The following is a 15,015-nucleotide window of genomic DNA, read 5'->3' as shown; positions in this document are numbered from 1 at the left end:
GTCCACTAACCTGAAACAGACGGACAGGAGCTCTTTAGCTGAAATCGTGCCTGCAGTCAGTGTCCTGATCCGCTCCAATGCGTGACAGCGACTCATCAGACTGGAAAAATAGTCCTGAAAGCGAGCTGTGAGCCTCTACTCTGAATTATCTGGTGAATTAATTATGAATTAATTATCTGATGAACGTGACACGCTCTTGCTCCCTGTAAATAAAGCAAAGCCACTTCCTCGTCCGACATTAAACAGAGCCCGACAGAGGAGGGAGGGGCGGGGAGGCTCTGCCGTGCAGCGCAGCTGTCCTACCTCTGACCTCAAAGTGCACAAGCTTCAAACTTCAGCGTTGGCTGCGATTTTGAAGCTGAAATCGCGTTCGGTGTGAACGCACCATAAGGGAAAAAGGCATAATGACAAGGAGGGAACACAAGAAGGAGGTATGACACAAGACAACAAAACACACATCCTCACAGTACCTCCCCTCCACGTATCGTCACTGGACGATATGACACGAACACTGGAGGGAGGCAGGGGGTAAAAACAACACAGGATACAGGGACATAAACAACAACAAAGACAGCATGGACCACAGGACAAGAAAAACAGACAGGGAACAAAAGAAAACAAAAAGGCAAACCAAAAACCGACAGGAAACCCTGGGAAAAAACAGTCACAAAGATGGCCCTAGGCACATCTGAAGAGGGCAGAAAGTTCAGGTGGTCGCCCAGGGACCCAACACAGATGAGGCAGGGACTCTGGAGGACGACCGTGGACCGGCCGCAGTGAAGATGGAGCTCTGGAGGGTGACCATGGACCCGGACGCAGTGGAGGCGGAGCTCTGGAGGGCAACCGTGGACCTGGCCGTGATGGAGGCGGAGCTCTGGTGGGTGGCCCAAAGCCCGGCCGTGGAGGAGACAGGGCTCAGGAGACTCTGAAGGGGCCAGCAGAGAAGACTCTGGAGGGGCCAGCGATGAGAGCTCGGGGGCTGCAGTTGGCGATGAGAGCTAAGGTGGGACTGCAGCTGGTAATGAGAGCTCAGCACAGGCCAACGTGGAAACCTCAAGAGCCTCAGGCAGACCTGGATGGGGGCTCAATAGGCTCATGTGCTGGTTCTGGCTCTGAAGGCTCAGCAGCAGCAAGAAATGTGGAGACCTCAGCTGCAGGCGACATGGAAACCTCAGCTGCAGACAATGTAGAAACCTCAGCTGCAGACGATGTGGAAACCTCAGCTGCAGATGACGTGGAAACCTCAGCTGCAGGCGGCGAGGTCTCAGCTGCAGGCGGCATCAGTATCTTCACAAGGGCTGCAGCAAACATGGAGACCAACACCAGAACTGCAGACAAGGTGGTCACCACCACTTCCTCCCCCCTAAGACCCTCCACACAGGAGGCAAAGACGTCGACCCTTGCCAGAACGTAGGAGGCAGTGGAGGTGGTGACCCTCGCTGGAATGCAGGAGGTAGTGGAAGCGTCGACCCTCGCTGGAACGCTGGAGGCAGTGGAGGCATTGACCCTCTCGGTGTCACGGACAGTGCAGGAGATGGAGGCGTTGACCCTCTCGGAGGCTTTGAGAGTGCAAGAGGTAGAGGGGTCGACCCTCGCTGGAGAGCAGATGGCGGTGGAGGTATCAACCCTCCCGGAGGCACTGGGAGTGGTGCAAGTAGAGGTGTTGACCCTCATGGAGGCACAGGGAGCACAGGAGGTAGAGGCGTCAACCCTCACGGAGGCCCTGGAAGTGCAGGAGGTAGAGGGGTCGACCCTCTCGGAGACACAGGAGGCTAGAGGTCTCAGGAGCCTTCTCAGAGGCGGCACTGGAGGGAAAGGTGTCCGGGACCCCCTCGGAGGCAGCACTGGAGGAGGCGTCATCCAAGACCCTCTCAGAGGTGACACTGGAGCACGGGAAACCATTGTCTCGATGCAGCAGGGATCCATCAGCTTGGTGGAGCAGTACCTGACAAACTTGGGACTGAAGGGATCACTCTCAAGATCATAGTCAGGGTTGTATTCTGGGTACACAGGAGGGGCAGCTGTCCTTCTCCGCTGGCGACGGTGATGCTGAGAGGATCCAGTTGGCAGCTCAGATGCTTGGTCCTTCTCCCCAGGTGGCAGTGGCGCAGACCTGAACGCAAGGCGAGACCCCCAGAACTGAGTCCTGGACCTTCTCTCCTCTTCCTCTACAAGGAGAGGGGACAGGAGGACCTCAAACTCCGGACCCCGGCATTCACGTCTCCAGGCGGGCTGAGCAGGTGTCATCCGGAAGCCACCTACCCAGATGATGGTCTGAGGCTGCTGGACCTGCTGAGTCCCAGCCAACCCTCAAGCTGGACTCCTTCCCCACTCACTTAAGGAAGCGAAAATGTTCTCCTTCCTGGTGAACTCGAGAAAACTCATCCTCCCGGTGGGTTTAGTTAGTGGGTGGTTCATACGTGTTGCGTTTTACTAAGGAATGAACCCAGATCCGGACAGAGGTGAAGAGTTTCCAAAAAAATAAAAGTGTTTCTTGAAAATAAAACAAAAGCTGTTGTGGCAGCCACACAACAAGGAGTATGTAGAACACAGGGAAACAACAAGGAGACCATAACTGTTGGACATGCCAAACAATGAACCAGCGTGTGTGTGGAGGACTGAACCAGAATAAATACAGAGGGAATGAGGAGATGAACAACAGCTTATGAAAATATTGATTAGAAACTACTGACAGGTGTTTGTGACAGAGGAGAAAATGACAGGTAAACAACTGAGGGGAAAAAGAAGCATAATGACAAGGAGGGAACACAAGAAGGAGTTATGACACAAGACAACAAAACACATCCTCACAGGAACCCAGAAATTTGATAAAATTACTCCAGTTCTTCCTACTTTACACTGGCTACCTATGGTGTTTAAGATAGATTTTAATATTGTATTGTTAGCTTTTAAATCATTGAATAGACCTGCACCATCATATATTACTGAGTTACTTACTCCTTACACCCCCTTGCCACTTCTGAGATCATCTGATCAATCACTACTTTTGGTTCCCAGAGAATGATTACAGGCAGTTTGGAAAATACACTGCCACTTAACATCAGACAAGTCTCTTCAATGTCCTCTTTTAAAACAATTTAAAAAATGTATTATTGTTGATTTTTACATGTTTTATATAATTATTCTTTTTTTTTATTTGCGCCATGTATTTTATGTGTTTTGAATGTATTATGTGATGAAACACATTTTGAGGACTTTGGGGCTGCTCTATCCATAACTGGAGCTGAGGTCGCTGAGGTAGTTAAAAAGCTCCCCGGCAGCAGGGCTCCAGGGATGGATGAGATCCACCCTGGATCCCTGGATGTTGTGGGGCTGTCCTGGTTGACATGCCTTTGCAACATCGCATGGACATTGGGGGAAGTGCAATTGGCAGACAAGGGTGGTGGTCCCTTTCTTTAAAAAGGGGGACTGGAGGGTGTCCTCCAATTACAGTGGGATCACTCTCCTTAGCCTTCCTGGTAAGGTCTTTCCAGGGGTACTGGAGAAGAGAGTCCGATCGATAGTCAAACCTTGGATTCTTGAGGAACAAGTCAGGTTTTGTCCTGGCCGTGGAACACTGGACCGACTCTTTACCCTCACTAGGGTCCTTGAAGGGTCATGAGAGTCTGCTGATCCAGTCTACATGTGTTTTGTGGGGGTGCTATGCGAGTATGGGACTGTGGGTCCGTTGCTACGGGCCATTCAGTCTCTATATAAGTGGTTCAAGAGTTTGGTTTGCTTTTCCGGTAGTAAGTCAACCCTTTAGCCCTGGCTGGACTTCACCAAGGCTGCTCATTGTTACCGATTCTGTTCACAACTTACGTCTGGGCTTCCCTGCTCAAGCTGCTGCCCCTGAGACCTGACTTCGGATAAAGCAGAAGATAATGGATAGATGCATGGAAGCACTTTTTAACTGTGTTTTGAAAGGTGCTACACAAATAAATGTATTATTATTATTATTATTATTATTATTATTATTATTATTATTATTATTATTATTATTATTAATAATAATAATAATAATAATACTGTTATCATTATTATTATTTCTTTAAAATTCTGCATCTGTTTCCCTGTATTTTTCTAATATTTCATGAACTAAACACTTCAGTTTCTCATCAACACTCACCCTAAGACAAACGTTTAATTCTGTTATTTGTGTTTTTATCACACCACTCCTAAGGACTTCCTTTCCATGTTTCAATCTTTTTGAGCAGCTCAGCAAAGAGCGGAAGCGTCTGCAAGCGATGATGGCTCACCTGTACCTGCCCTCTTCAAACGCTCTATCGCCAACATGTGACTTGACTGCTGACCCTCACAGCCCGCAGGTAGATGGAGTGTGAACTGGTGTGAAAGGTTAAAGTGGCACACATGATGCTGTAGGTAAACTCAGAAGAAGTGGTGGACATAATTAATGTGGAACTGGAACTCCATCTCCTCCTGCCCTGATAAACATAGTGCAGGACTGTAATTTACCAGAAAACTTACAGCTGCAAAGACATTTTGGTGCTTTCAAAGAAACAAACAAACAAAAAAAGTCTTATAACGTTGATCTGTATCTAACTGAATGCATTTATTTGAACCATTGATATATACGTATTTCTGGATTGGGGGTCACGTGACCTGGGTGTGCTTCGCAAGGGGGATTTTTATGCATTGAGCTAATGCTAATGCTAACATTGAAATTAACGAACAGAACGTAGCGCGGTGCAAACAAATGCTTTATAAACCTACAAATGGCACAAATACTTTGTTATAAACTACATAGATTGTTACATGTTTACAAGAGCTGAAAGGGTTACGTTTCACAGCTAATATTATGCATATTTAATCAAAATTAATTATATTAATTGTAAAACCTGTATGCTAAAAAGCTGCAATGTTCATGTTTAACCTTATTTAAAATCTATTTTATCTGCTGTCAAATACATAACTTACAGATATTAAACATGTAAAATATGGATTTATATGGATTGCTGACTAGTTAGACTGCATAATAATTCAGAAAATATGAATACCTAATGATAATAACCTAATAACCTAATGATGGAGACAGTGATAAAATAGTCAAGTTGTCAGACAGGCCAGTTTATTCAGATATTATATTTGTGTGTTTTTCAACATTTCCATTGAAAAAGGAGAAAAAAAATGTGTGCCAGCTGTGGGTTAGCTTCAGATACAGCCTGCATCATTATGAAGCTGAAGAATAATACTTTGTGATAAAAAGAAATTCGTTAAACAATTTTTTGTGACCTGAAACAATTTGTATTTTTTAGTTTGTTTTTACTGATGTTAAAATTATTGTAGTTTGTAGCAAAAACTTTTGTAAAGTTAAGCTGACATAAAACAATCAAACAGTATAAATGCATATCATATTATATTGTGTACATTTGCAATTCTATAGTTTTACTGAAGAAATATTTGTTAAACACACAGAGATCGGGAGAGCACTATATACATGTGGATCAAGTATACACACACATATACATAATAATATACACACACACACACACATACACACACACACACACACACACACACACTATATATATATATACTTGAAATATTAATTTTATTTTAACGTTTCAGACTCAGTTCTGATTAACCCTTTAAGCCCACAAGATTTTAGAAGATTTCCTTCAGTTCTCTTGTCGGCCCTGTACCGGGCCCAATAGGGCTTCCAGCTCGTCAGAACTCATGGATTTGTATGAAAACACACCTGTGAAATGCAAAATACTTAGTTGAAGCCACTGTTTTAATTTAAATTAGTTATTTATTTTAAATTTCCACAACATTAAAATTCACGATTTCCTCAGCTTTATTTTGAACCATAGTTTGTAAAAATCAAGCAAGAAATAAGAAAGTTATGAGTTTTTCATCAGGATGACGCCTCACAGTCCGTTGACCTCCATTAATTTTGTTGAGGCTCTTCAATGCATAACAGAGCTCCAGTGTGTGCATGTCAATGGAGCTAGCCACGCCCAATCTAAAAATATAAATCAATGGTTTGAACCTTTAGCATTTTCTTTGGCCTCTCAAACACTCTTTGTTTTCCTCTACTCTGGCCATGATGATGATGATGATGATGATGCTCACATTATATATATTTTTCTTTGTTGCCCAGCTGCTGGCACCAGATGGTTGCCGTTCTGTTTTTCAGACAGCAGACATGCTCTGATAATCATGTGTTAATCTCACAAATATTGAACCCTAATCACAACACTCACCAAACGATTTCACCCTGTAATTAACAATAATTGGCTTCCCACTCATTGCAAGATTAGTGGAGGCAGCTCAGAGGAGCCGAAACAAATTGCTCCGTCATGCTCTGTTAAAAATGTCTCACTTTGTTTTGTTTCTTTTCTCTCGGCCCTTTGTTAACCTGCATCATTTGCTTTCAGTGGCAGCTAGGCCTGCTCACCAGCACGCTGCCCTCACTGAGACCCCTGGACTCTGTTCAGGCCATCCCCCAATCAGTGGACATTGTCAGCTCCCCAACCCATAGGTGCGAAGAAGAGTCGCCAACTTCTATATCAAAAACGGCGGTCATGAGATGTCGGGATCAACCTTTGGTCTTCTCTATGTCTTCAGGTAAAATCACTGCTTTGCTCACAGTTAGTTAAGAAATTAGATTTCCAGTTTTCATTTTCAATGGTTTCTTTCTTTTTTGTCAGAAAATGAATATGAGCTTTATAAGAATACTGACATCAGACCACCTTTCACCTACGCAACACTGATCAGACAGGTACGTGTTGTTTTGTATTTCATTAACACAAATAGCAGATTTTTATGCTTAATCCATAAATACATAACTTTGGCAAGGCTCAACAGAGTAGGAAGAAAACTTATGTCTCCTGCCCCCTTCTTAATAATAAAGCAACAAAATAAATTTGATTATTTTTCTACAAAACAAACTCAAAACATAAAAAACACCTGCAACTAATATGATCAAACTTTAGTATTATCTATTCAGTTTATAAATAAGTTATATTTATTCTTGCTTAAGATTTTAAATGAAATAGTAATAAACTATTTAATCAGAGTTTGAATCATTATAAGATAAGATAAGATGAGATAATATGAGATAAGATAAGATAAGATAAGATAAGATAAGATAAGATAAGATAAGATAAGATACAATGAAATTACAGTTATATACAGGTTATTCCATAATTTTACTCTTCTTACTGAGATAGACATTTGCTTTAATGTAAGACCTAAAAAGTAATAATTGAGACTATATCAGTTAAACACTGGTTATTTTTACTCATTTGAACTTTTTCAACTTGGATACCTTTTAGAGTTCAGGTCAACAGATGTTATTTTGTGTACAAGCAGTGTGCACATCAATACTTGTGCTAAAGTTGCTCCTCAATATTGAACCATGACACCCCTGTCAACCCAAAAACTGCATGAGAAAACAGCAAAATACCAAGTCAGTCCCACTTCTGACAATAAATGTCGGCAAAAACGAACAGGTAAGACTTAAAAACCCTAAGTGTGTTTATTAATGAGTCAAACCTCATGAGATGAGGACTTTTCACCACAGCTTTCACACATTTTAAGTTGTATGGATTGCCATTTATTTGTAGTATCCCCCCTCCAGCTTTGCAGGTACACAGACATATAATAATCTTACAGATGTTTTCTAAAACATTGTTTCAAATTTATTTAAGGTTCACAGCTAGACATTTCCTGTGGCCGAAATTCCACCTGTCTGCTCCAACGCCACCCAAACCCACATTGTATTGTATGAGAGTACTATGGATAATTTTTTTTGTAAAATTTACAGATCTCTGACGGACAAGTTGCAGGTATTATGTTCGAAAGGGTTGACATGTAGGAGCATTTGATTGCATGAAGAATAAAAACAAAATTAAGTAATTTGTATGGACTCTGACAAAACTGTCACCATGTTTAGATACCGCACAGCGATAGCATATATGTTCACCACACATACGTAAAGCACCAACGCACCAGAACTCAGAAGTCATCAAAATGGATTTATTGTTTTGGGTGGGGGTCCGTAGATAGCAAGCTTAAAGAGCTTAAAAAATCTGAAGCTCTTATGTTGAATAGTTTTTGAGTTATAAGCATTTATGTATGTCCAGTCACCCCCTTTTTAGATAGAGCCCCCTCCTCAAATATGGGGGCTATCCTAAAACCGTTGGCTGGCACAGTGTAGGTTGGACACATCTACATTCTTTCCAAATTTCACATTGATTGGTGCAGCTCTTACTGTGCTACATTTGACCAAAAATCTTGAAATAAAATAAATGAAAACAGTACGACCCCTGCTTCATGTGTGGGGGTCATCATAACACGAGCAGCCATGGTTACAAAAAGACTAGTTCTGTTTTTAGGTTGAAATGACCTGAATTCTAGTGCTTATATCTTATTTTTTCTATAACATCAAATAGTGTATGATTGGAACCAGAAAGACAAAAAAGTGTGAAGCGCTTTGAGTGTCCTGGATGGATAGAAAAGTGCTACATAAATACAGTCCATTCACCATTTACCAACAGTATCAAAATATGGGATTATCCATTAAAACATCTTCTCAGAAGAGATGCCAACAACTCACGGATTTAATTTTAATCTGCAATGTTCTACATTTTGTCTTTCCTGTCGCTCTCCAGGCTATCATGGAAGCATCAGACATGCAGCTAACGCTCAACGAGATCTACAACTGGTTCACGAAGACATTTGCTTATTTCAGACGTAACGCCGCCACTTGGAAGGTAGCAGTGCCGCAGATAAACTCTGTGATCATGCTGTGCGTCACAGCTGATTTATGCAGCGCATGTTCTGTAAAATCTGTAATATCTGCATCACTCTCAATCAGAACGCTGTTCGCCACAACCTGAGCCTGCACAAGTGTTTTGTGCGTGTTGAGAATGTGAAAGGGGCAGTGTGGACGGTGGATGAGGAGGAATACCAGAGGAGGAGATCCCAGCGGATCGCAGGGTAAAAAACTTCTTACAACCAGTCAAATCAGACTACCCCTTAATATGAGTTTAAATAGCCTGTAGGCCTGTTATTTGAAAGGTTTTTATTGTAATATTGACTTGCTGTAAGTGTTAAATATCAAATTCAACAAGCAAATAATTATACATTTGAGGCAAAAAGCCCAACAAAATTGAAACTGTGAAAAAGGGCAAATTCCGTAAAGATAAAAAAAAACATATGTTTCATCTTGCAATAAGAATAATTTTAAAAAGTTTTATTTGGTCATTTTTAAAACATGTCTCACAACTGAACAGGTTATTACTCTGAACAGACTGTTTTTTGGAACACATTCAGTCCACGCATTATCTGTTTATAGATCGTCTTCAGCTCATATTCATAAAAAGGTTTGATATTTTATGACAGAAGTCCATCACTGATGAAAACCGTGTCCTCCAGTCTTGCTTTGGGAGCCACACTTCAGTCCACCTTACAGGTGAGATGTTGTTTATTCAGTAAACCTTTGGATTTGTGGTTTGCTGAATGGTAGAATTTACCGTTAGATTACAAAGTTGGTCCTTTTGTTTGTAGGCTGCACTGGCAGAAGCATCCCTGTCTGGGTTCAAGCAGGAGAGTGTGAGCAGAAAGTTCAGGAGCCGATTACATGGCATCAAACCGACAGACGTCAACAGCCACAGAAAGCAGAACTCAAGTCCTCAAGTCCAGCAGTGAGCTCAGYACAATATGAACTTTTTAAAAAAGATAATAGATTGCTTTTTTGAAGAACTGATTTTTTCTTGCTTTTTTCAGACAACTGCACCCTGACAATGAAGAGCTCAAAATAAATGAGCAAGAATGTCTGCTGGCGACGGTAAAACCAGTCAGTCTGCAGCGTGACATGAGTGGAAAGAATGAGGAGCATTTATTTGACCTTGAATAACCTTTTACAGTCTGGACAGTCAGTTACAATAATATATACAGTAAAATCTTCACTCAGTTTAAGTCTTCACCTACCAGTGACACGTGATGGTCCAAAAGTTCCACACTCCTTCAAATATCCATTTATTTTACTGTAATTTCTGCAGTGTCTGCCCTTCATGTTTACAAGTGAACAGTAATTTTATTTAAGTTCTGAAAAACTTAGTTTTGAAAGAATTTGTTCAAATTGGAAATATGAAACTTTCGACAAAGACAATTTTTGCCCCAGAAACCTAACCAACAATGAAGCTGTCTTTACTGTTTTGTCTTCATCCTTCTCACTTAACTTTACTAACTGAAAGAAGAGTTTAAAAAAGCATTTAAAATAATAATTTTAATAATAAAAAGAATGGTTAAAAGATTTACCAAAACCAAACTAAAATTCTTCCTCTGGATTTGACACACCTGTAATGAGGATGGTCTGGATGTGGTACGCGTATTACAGCATTTTTGTTAGAACTATTTGAAAAGATTCATTTTTAATGAAAGACAAAACATCTGGAGTGGTGCAGATGGGACCTCAGGTGTCTGATATGATGCCAGGCATGAAAACTATTATTCATCCCTTAGAGCAGTGGTTCCCAACCTTTTCAGACTTGTGTACCCCCTGAGCCATTTTGTTTTACCACTAGTACCCCCTCTGTCAAACGTAATGATTCTCCAAAACTATAATGTACAATAACTGATTATTAAATAACAAATAACCCCTAGAACATTTAAATCTCAGGCATTTTATTCTTTTCAACTCAAATTAAACATAAATAAAAACGATGCCTTGAAAGTGAATAAGTAGTTAAATAAATAAACCAAGCAGGTGCAGGAAACAGCAGCGTCCAAAATACATCAAATACCCCAAATTATTAAATTCTGTGAAATTCCACTTTTTATGCAGGATTCCATTTTGTGTCAGTTTCGTGATTCTGTTTGCATTTTCTGCATTGCAGAAATCCTAGGGCCCTACATATCCCAGTCCTATTTTTATTAACTTTTTAATACACCTGGGAAATCTTTTCCACGTACCCCCTGTAATATGCTTGCGTACCACTAGGGGTACACGAACCCCTGGATGGGAATCACTGCCTTAGAGCTTTCTAAAACTAAATAATCTTGTAGTATAGTTCCTTACTTCACTTGTATGGTATGTGTATGTGAGTGACTCACATAGTTTACTGTTTTGATCCATTTCAAGCCCACAGCATCGAACCTGGGACAACTAGTTTTTCTTTTAACCAAGTGCTGAAATGGATTAGTTGCTGCGTTTGATGATCCAGTGTTGGTTTTATTTGGCATTACGCAACTTTTTTTAAGGAAAGAAATAAGACTGCACTGATCCTGTCCTGATGTAAAAAAACATTGTAGAGCTCTTAAGACAATTATGTGTAAAATTGTAAAGTGTTTAGCTGGAAAAGATAGTTCTACCAATGTGTGTGTGTGTGTGTGTGTACTTGTTCCTGACAAGGTCTGAGGCAGAGCTTTAATTTCACTGACTGTGCCCAAACCAATGTGATCAATGAATCAACCAATCACCAATGTGATTGCTCTTAGTCTTCACTAAGACAATAGTGTAAACAAAAGAAACATATCACTCTAATAGCAAGCACAAAAAGAAATAATAATATTAAATAATAAATCCATAGTTACCTATTTTCACTGCTCCATCATCACTTTCTGCGGACCGAGCATGATGTGGAGATTCTTTTTTTTTTTCAATAAGTTATATTCCAGCATGCTGAGCTGTCAGCTTGCTCCTGTGCTCCTCAGTGATGACTAATGTTTTGCTATTCAGAGGAACTCAGCTGCTTTTCTTGCCAGGATGGGAAGTAGAGCCTGGTTGGCTCTCCAGTAATAAACTCCATGAAGGAAAACTTGTGTATGACAAATGTGTCACTCAGGCTGCAACCTCGTTTTTGGACTTTAATGAAAAGTACTGCCACACTGCTGACATACCTCCTACTCCTTGCTGCTTTGTCAGCACAGCATGTTACTGTGATCACGTGGGCTCTGCATGCTGGATCTAAGTGCTGCTGGGTAGAAATGCTGGAATGGACTGCTTGTCTCGGAGTGCTTATATCAAAGAGTTTAGATGTAGGCTGACATCGGACCAATATCCTATATCAGTATCAGATCAGGTCACCCCTATAATGTCTGTAGTTTTACACAAGTTTGTGATTTGAATAAACTGAATTGCTCCTTGAAATAAGAATTTGATCAATTTTCCAACTTGACTGAATCCTAACAATCAGTGTTTTTACTCGAAAATAATATATCTTCTATCCTTTAATATATCTTCATGCATGATGAACTAAATTCAAGGAATACATTTTTAAAAACCTCATTTTGGTATTTTGAACCTGAGACCCTGGCAGCTTCTGTGATTTTGAACTTGATCATTTTTCTTTTTAAGAAAAACAAAAACAACTGTTGTGTGTTTACAGTGGGTACACTTAAATGCTCAGAGTAAAGGATCTACTTTGTTTATGTCGAAAAGAAAAAAGCAAGGATATTGGTGTGTGTTTGTTTCATATTAACAATACTGGAGACTTGTCAGTGTAATTATTAAGAATACACAGTGAACTGATCATTCTCCGTGTTTTTATAAAATGTGCTTTTCAGTAAAATAAAATGTTTGCAGTTGCGGCTTTCAGAGTTAAATTTGTTGAAAATGTCATTCAGTTTGTGTTGTTTAGTTACTCCTGTCATGTGTTTCCATTAAAACACATTCTTTTACTGTAATTAAGTAATTTGAATAGATTCTGAATACATAAATGTAATTCTGTCTACAATTTTGTGTCCAACATGTCTTTATTAAACAAAACGACAACATGATATGTTGTATTAATCAATATGTTCTGTAGTTTTGAAGAAATTTATTGGGGTTGTTTACTACTGACTTTTAAAGGCACTACACATTTAACGGTCTTTTTTTAGGTGAAATATGATAGTTTTATAAAACATTGTGTGAATATGTTTGTGATTAAATTGGTGATTTTATGTACAGACTGGTCTGAGTGGCTGTCACTGATGGCTACTTAGAGCAGAAGGTACATACTAGAAGTAGCAACTTGCCTGAACATATTCAACACATAATGACTGACTGTAAAGAACACTAGCAAAACCAGGAATTATGTCAAGAGAATTTGATCCTGGGGGATGGGTCCACCCCGCCAGTGATGATGTCACATGTAGCAGGCGGGGTCAAATTCTGAAGAAAGTTTTATATAATATGACTGCCTTGTTCTGGCTGCAGACGCGTGGAGAGTAGTGATGTTCGATACTGCCAGTTTTCTTACTGGTACTGATACCAAGTAAAATGTGTCTGGTATCGGCGATACTGAGCCGATACTGATACTTTGTGATAGCACACATAATGTGTCTGGTAAATCTTAAAAATTTGTCTTTTTCAAATAACCGCTTTATAAATAATACATGGCATAATAATTTATTTAATTTAAAGGTCTTTCTAACCCTAACCATACATTTGTTTAGCACAATTTTAAATTCTTATTCTAAAGAAATATAATAATTTTTGAATAGTGAATAAAAGTGAGAAAAAAACATTCTAAAAGTTGTTACTTTGTATATTTTATAGCATTGTTTATGGGTTTGCAAGAAGGTCCTTGGCCAGAACTAATGCTGTTTGTGGGGACATGGCATGAAAAAGTTTGGGAACCCCTCACCTAGAATGTAATTACAGAGAGTCAGACAAAGCCAATTTTATGTTAAAATGACCTGCCGTACATCTACAGACTGACTGACTGAACACATGCCACTGTGCTTATGCATTACTCAAGCAGAAGAAAAAGTAGTTCCCTCCGACCACATATGATTTAGACATGATTTGAATAGTTTAGTTGTTTTCCACTATTTTACTGTTAATGATATACATTATGTGAAATAACTAAAGTATCAAAGTATCACTATTTTGATTTTAGTATCAATTCTAGAACATCAGTTCCTGGTATCGGTAGTATCAATATTTCAGTATCGATCTGCACAGTGGAGAGAGCAGAGACCCTCATTAAAACATGCAGTCCAGCCCAAAGCTGTTTGTGGTTGTACGACTCTTTCACATTCAAACATTCAACTGGTTACAAACACGTATTAAGGTAGACAAACACGCCTAAATTATTGCTCATCTTTCAGTTTCATGGCCTGGTTATTCTTCAACAAGATGTAGGTCTGATTTTGCTGATATTCAGAGGAGGTTTATTTTCAGAAGATGATGGAGGGCAAAATCCTGTTGTTTTTTTCTTGTTAATCAAGGAGAAGCATCATTTAATAAATTTGTCACAAAACTAGTGCCACTGTTTATAATAGATGTGAGAATGTCCCCATACGTTGCACATCTGAGGCGCACTCCTCCTGGTCACCAGCACCACCAGCTGCCGGAGGAGACAAGCTCTTCCTGGGCCAGCACAGTCACTGAGAGCCGCCTATGAGCTACGAGCTACGAGCTATGTGTTGTCTACTGTATGCTCAAAATGGTCCAGTTTCCTTTCCTGAGTTAATTTACCATCTTCAGAGGTTTTATTTAACCTTCTTTATCATTTTTACAGGTACAGTTTTAATGTTGGCCTCGGCCAGCAGATTCTCAGCAGACTTTGCTCAGAGATTATCTCACTGCAGCCACTTTGCAGACTAAACATGCCCATGAAATTCTGAATAAATGTTCATCTTATCCCCTGGTGAGAGCTAGTTCTGTTCGAGGGCAATGCACAAGACAGGGTGTCAGAAGGTGGTAAGAGTAGAAAATTACACAATTTTCATCACACACATGAGTGAGACATTTGAAGAAGACTTCTTATTGAGTATAAATCAGACTTTAGTGTTTGCCTGACATTGGGCCTCATGCAAGAACATGTTCGTATTCTTATCCTAAATTTCTCTTACTTTTGTTCGTACAAAGGGTTCGTACGAACATGTCAAGTCAGATTCAACAAACTCTTCTATCTTCAGGAAAAGTATGTAAATGAGCTGCGTAAATTCCACCTGTTCGTATCCAGCTGCTCGTGGAGAGGAGATTAGCATAATTACCACCCCAAAAACACCATATAAGGCTATGTTTCCTGCCTCACATACAAGGAAGAGTCC

The 15,015-nt window shown here is 40.1% G+C and overlaps 1 protein-coding gene across 1 annotated transcript in view; it reads left to right on the top strand.

Annotated features, from left to right (window-relative positions):
- Positions 1-10,557, top strand: part of LOC106517274 (forkhead box protein P2) — a 29,404-nt gene extending 18,847 nt beyond the window's left edge. The window contains exons 8-15 of the mRNA XM_014008026.1: positions 4,218-4,328; positions 6,402-6,591; positions 6,675-6,745; positions 8,640-8,741; positions 8,846-8,967; positions 9,373-9,442; positions 9,538-9,674; positions 9,757-10,557. Coding sequence (XP_013863480.1) covers positions 4,218-4,328; positions 6,402-6,591; positions 6,675-6,745; positions 8,640-8,741; positions 8,846-8,967; positions 9,373-9,442; positions 9,538-9,674; positions 9,757-9,886 — 933 coding nt within the window. The 3' untranslated portion in view covers positions 9,887-10,557. The remainder of the gene's footprint in view (positions 1-4,217; positions 4,329-6,401; positions 6,592-6,674; positions 6,746-8,639; positions 8,742-8,845; positions 8,968-9,372; positions 9,443-9,537; positions 9,675-9,756) is intronic.
- The last annotated feature ends 4,458 nt before the right edge of the window (positions 10,558-15,015 follow it).

Source organism: Austrofundulus limnaeus, unplaced genomic scaffold (assembly GCF_001266775.1).
Source record: "Austrofundulus limnaeus strain Quisiro unplaced genomic scaffold, Austrofundulus_limnaeus-1.0 Scaffold47, whole genome shotgun sequence".
In the NCBI taxonomy this organism is placed as follows: domain Eukaryota; kingdom Metazoa; phylum Chordata; class Actinopteri; order Cyprinodontiformes; family Rivulidae; genus Austrofundulus; species Austrofundulus limnaeus.
Note: the sequence above shows the minus strand (reverse complement) of the source record. Positions and strands in the feature narration are given on the sequence as shown.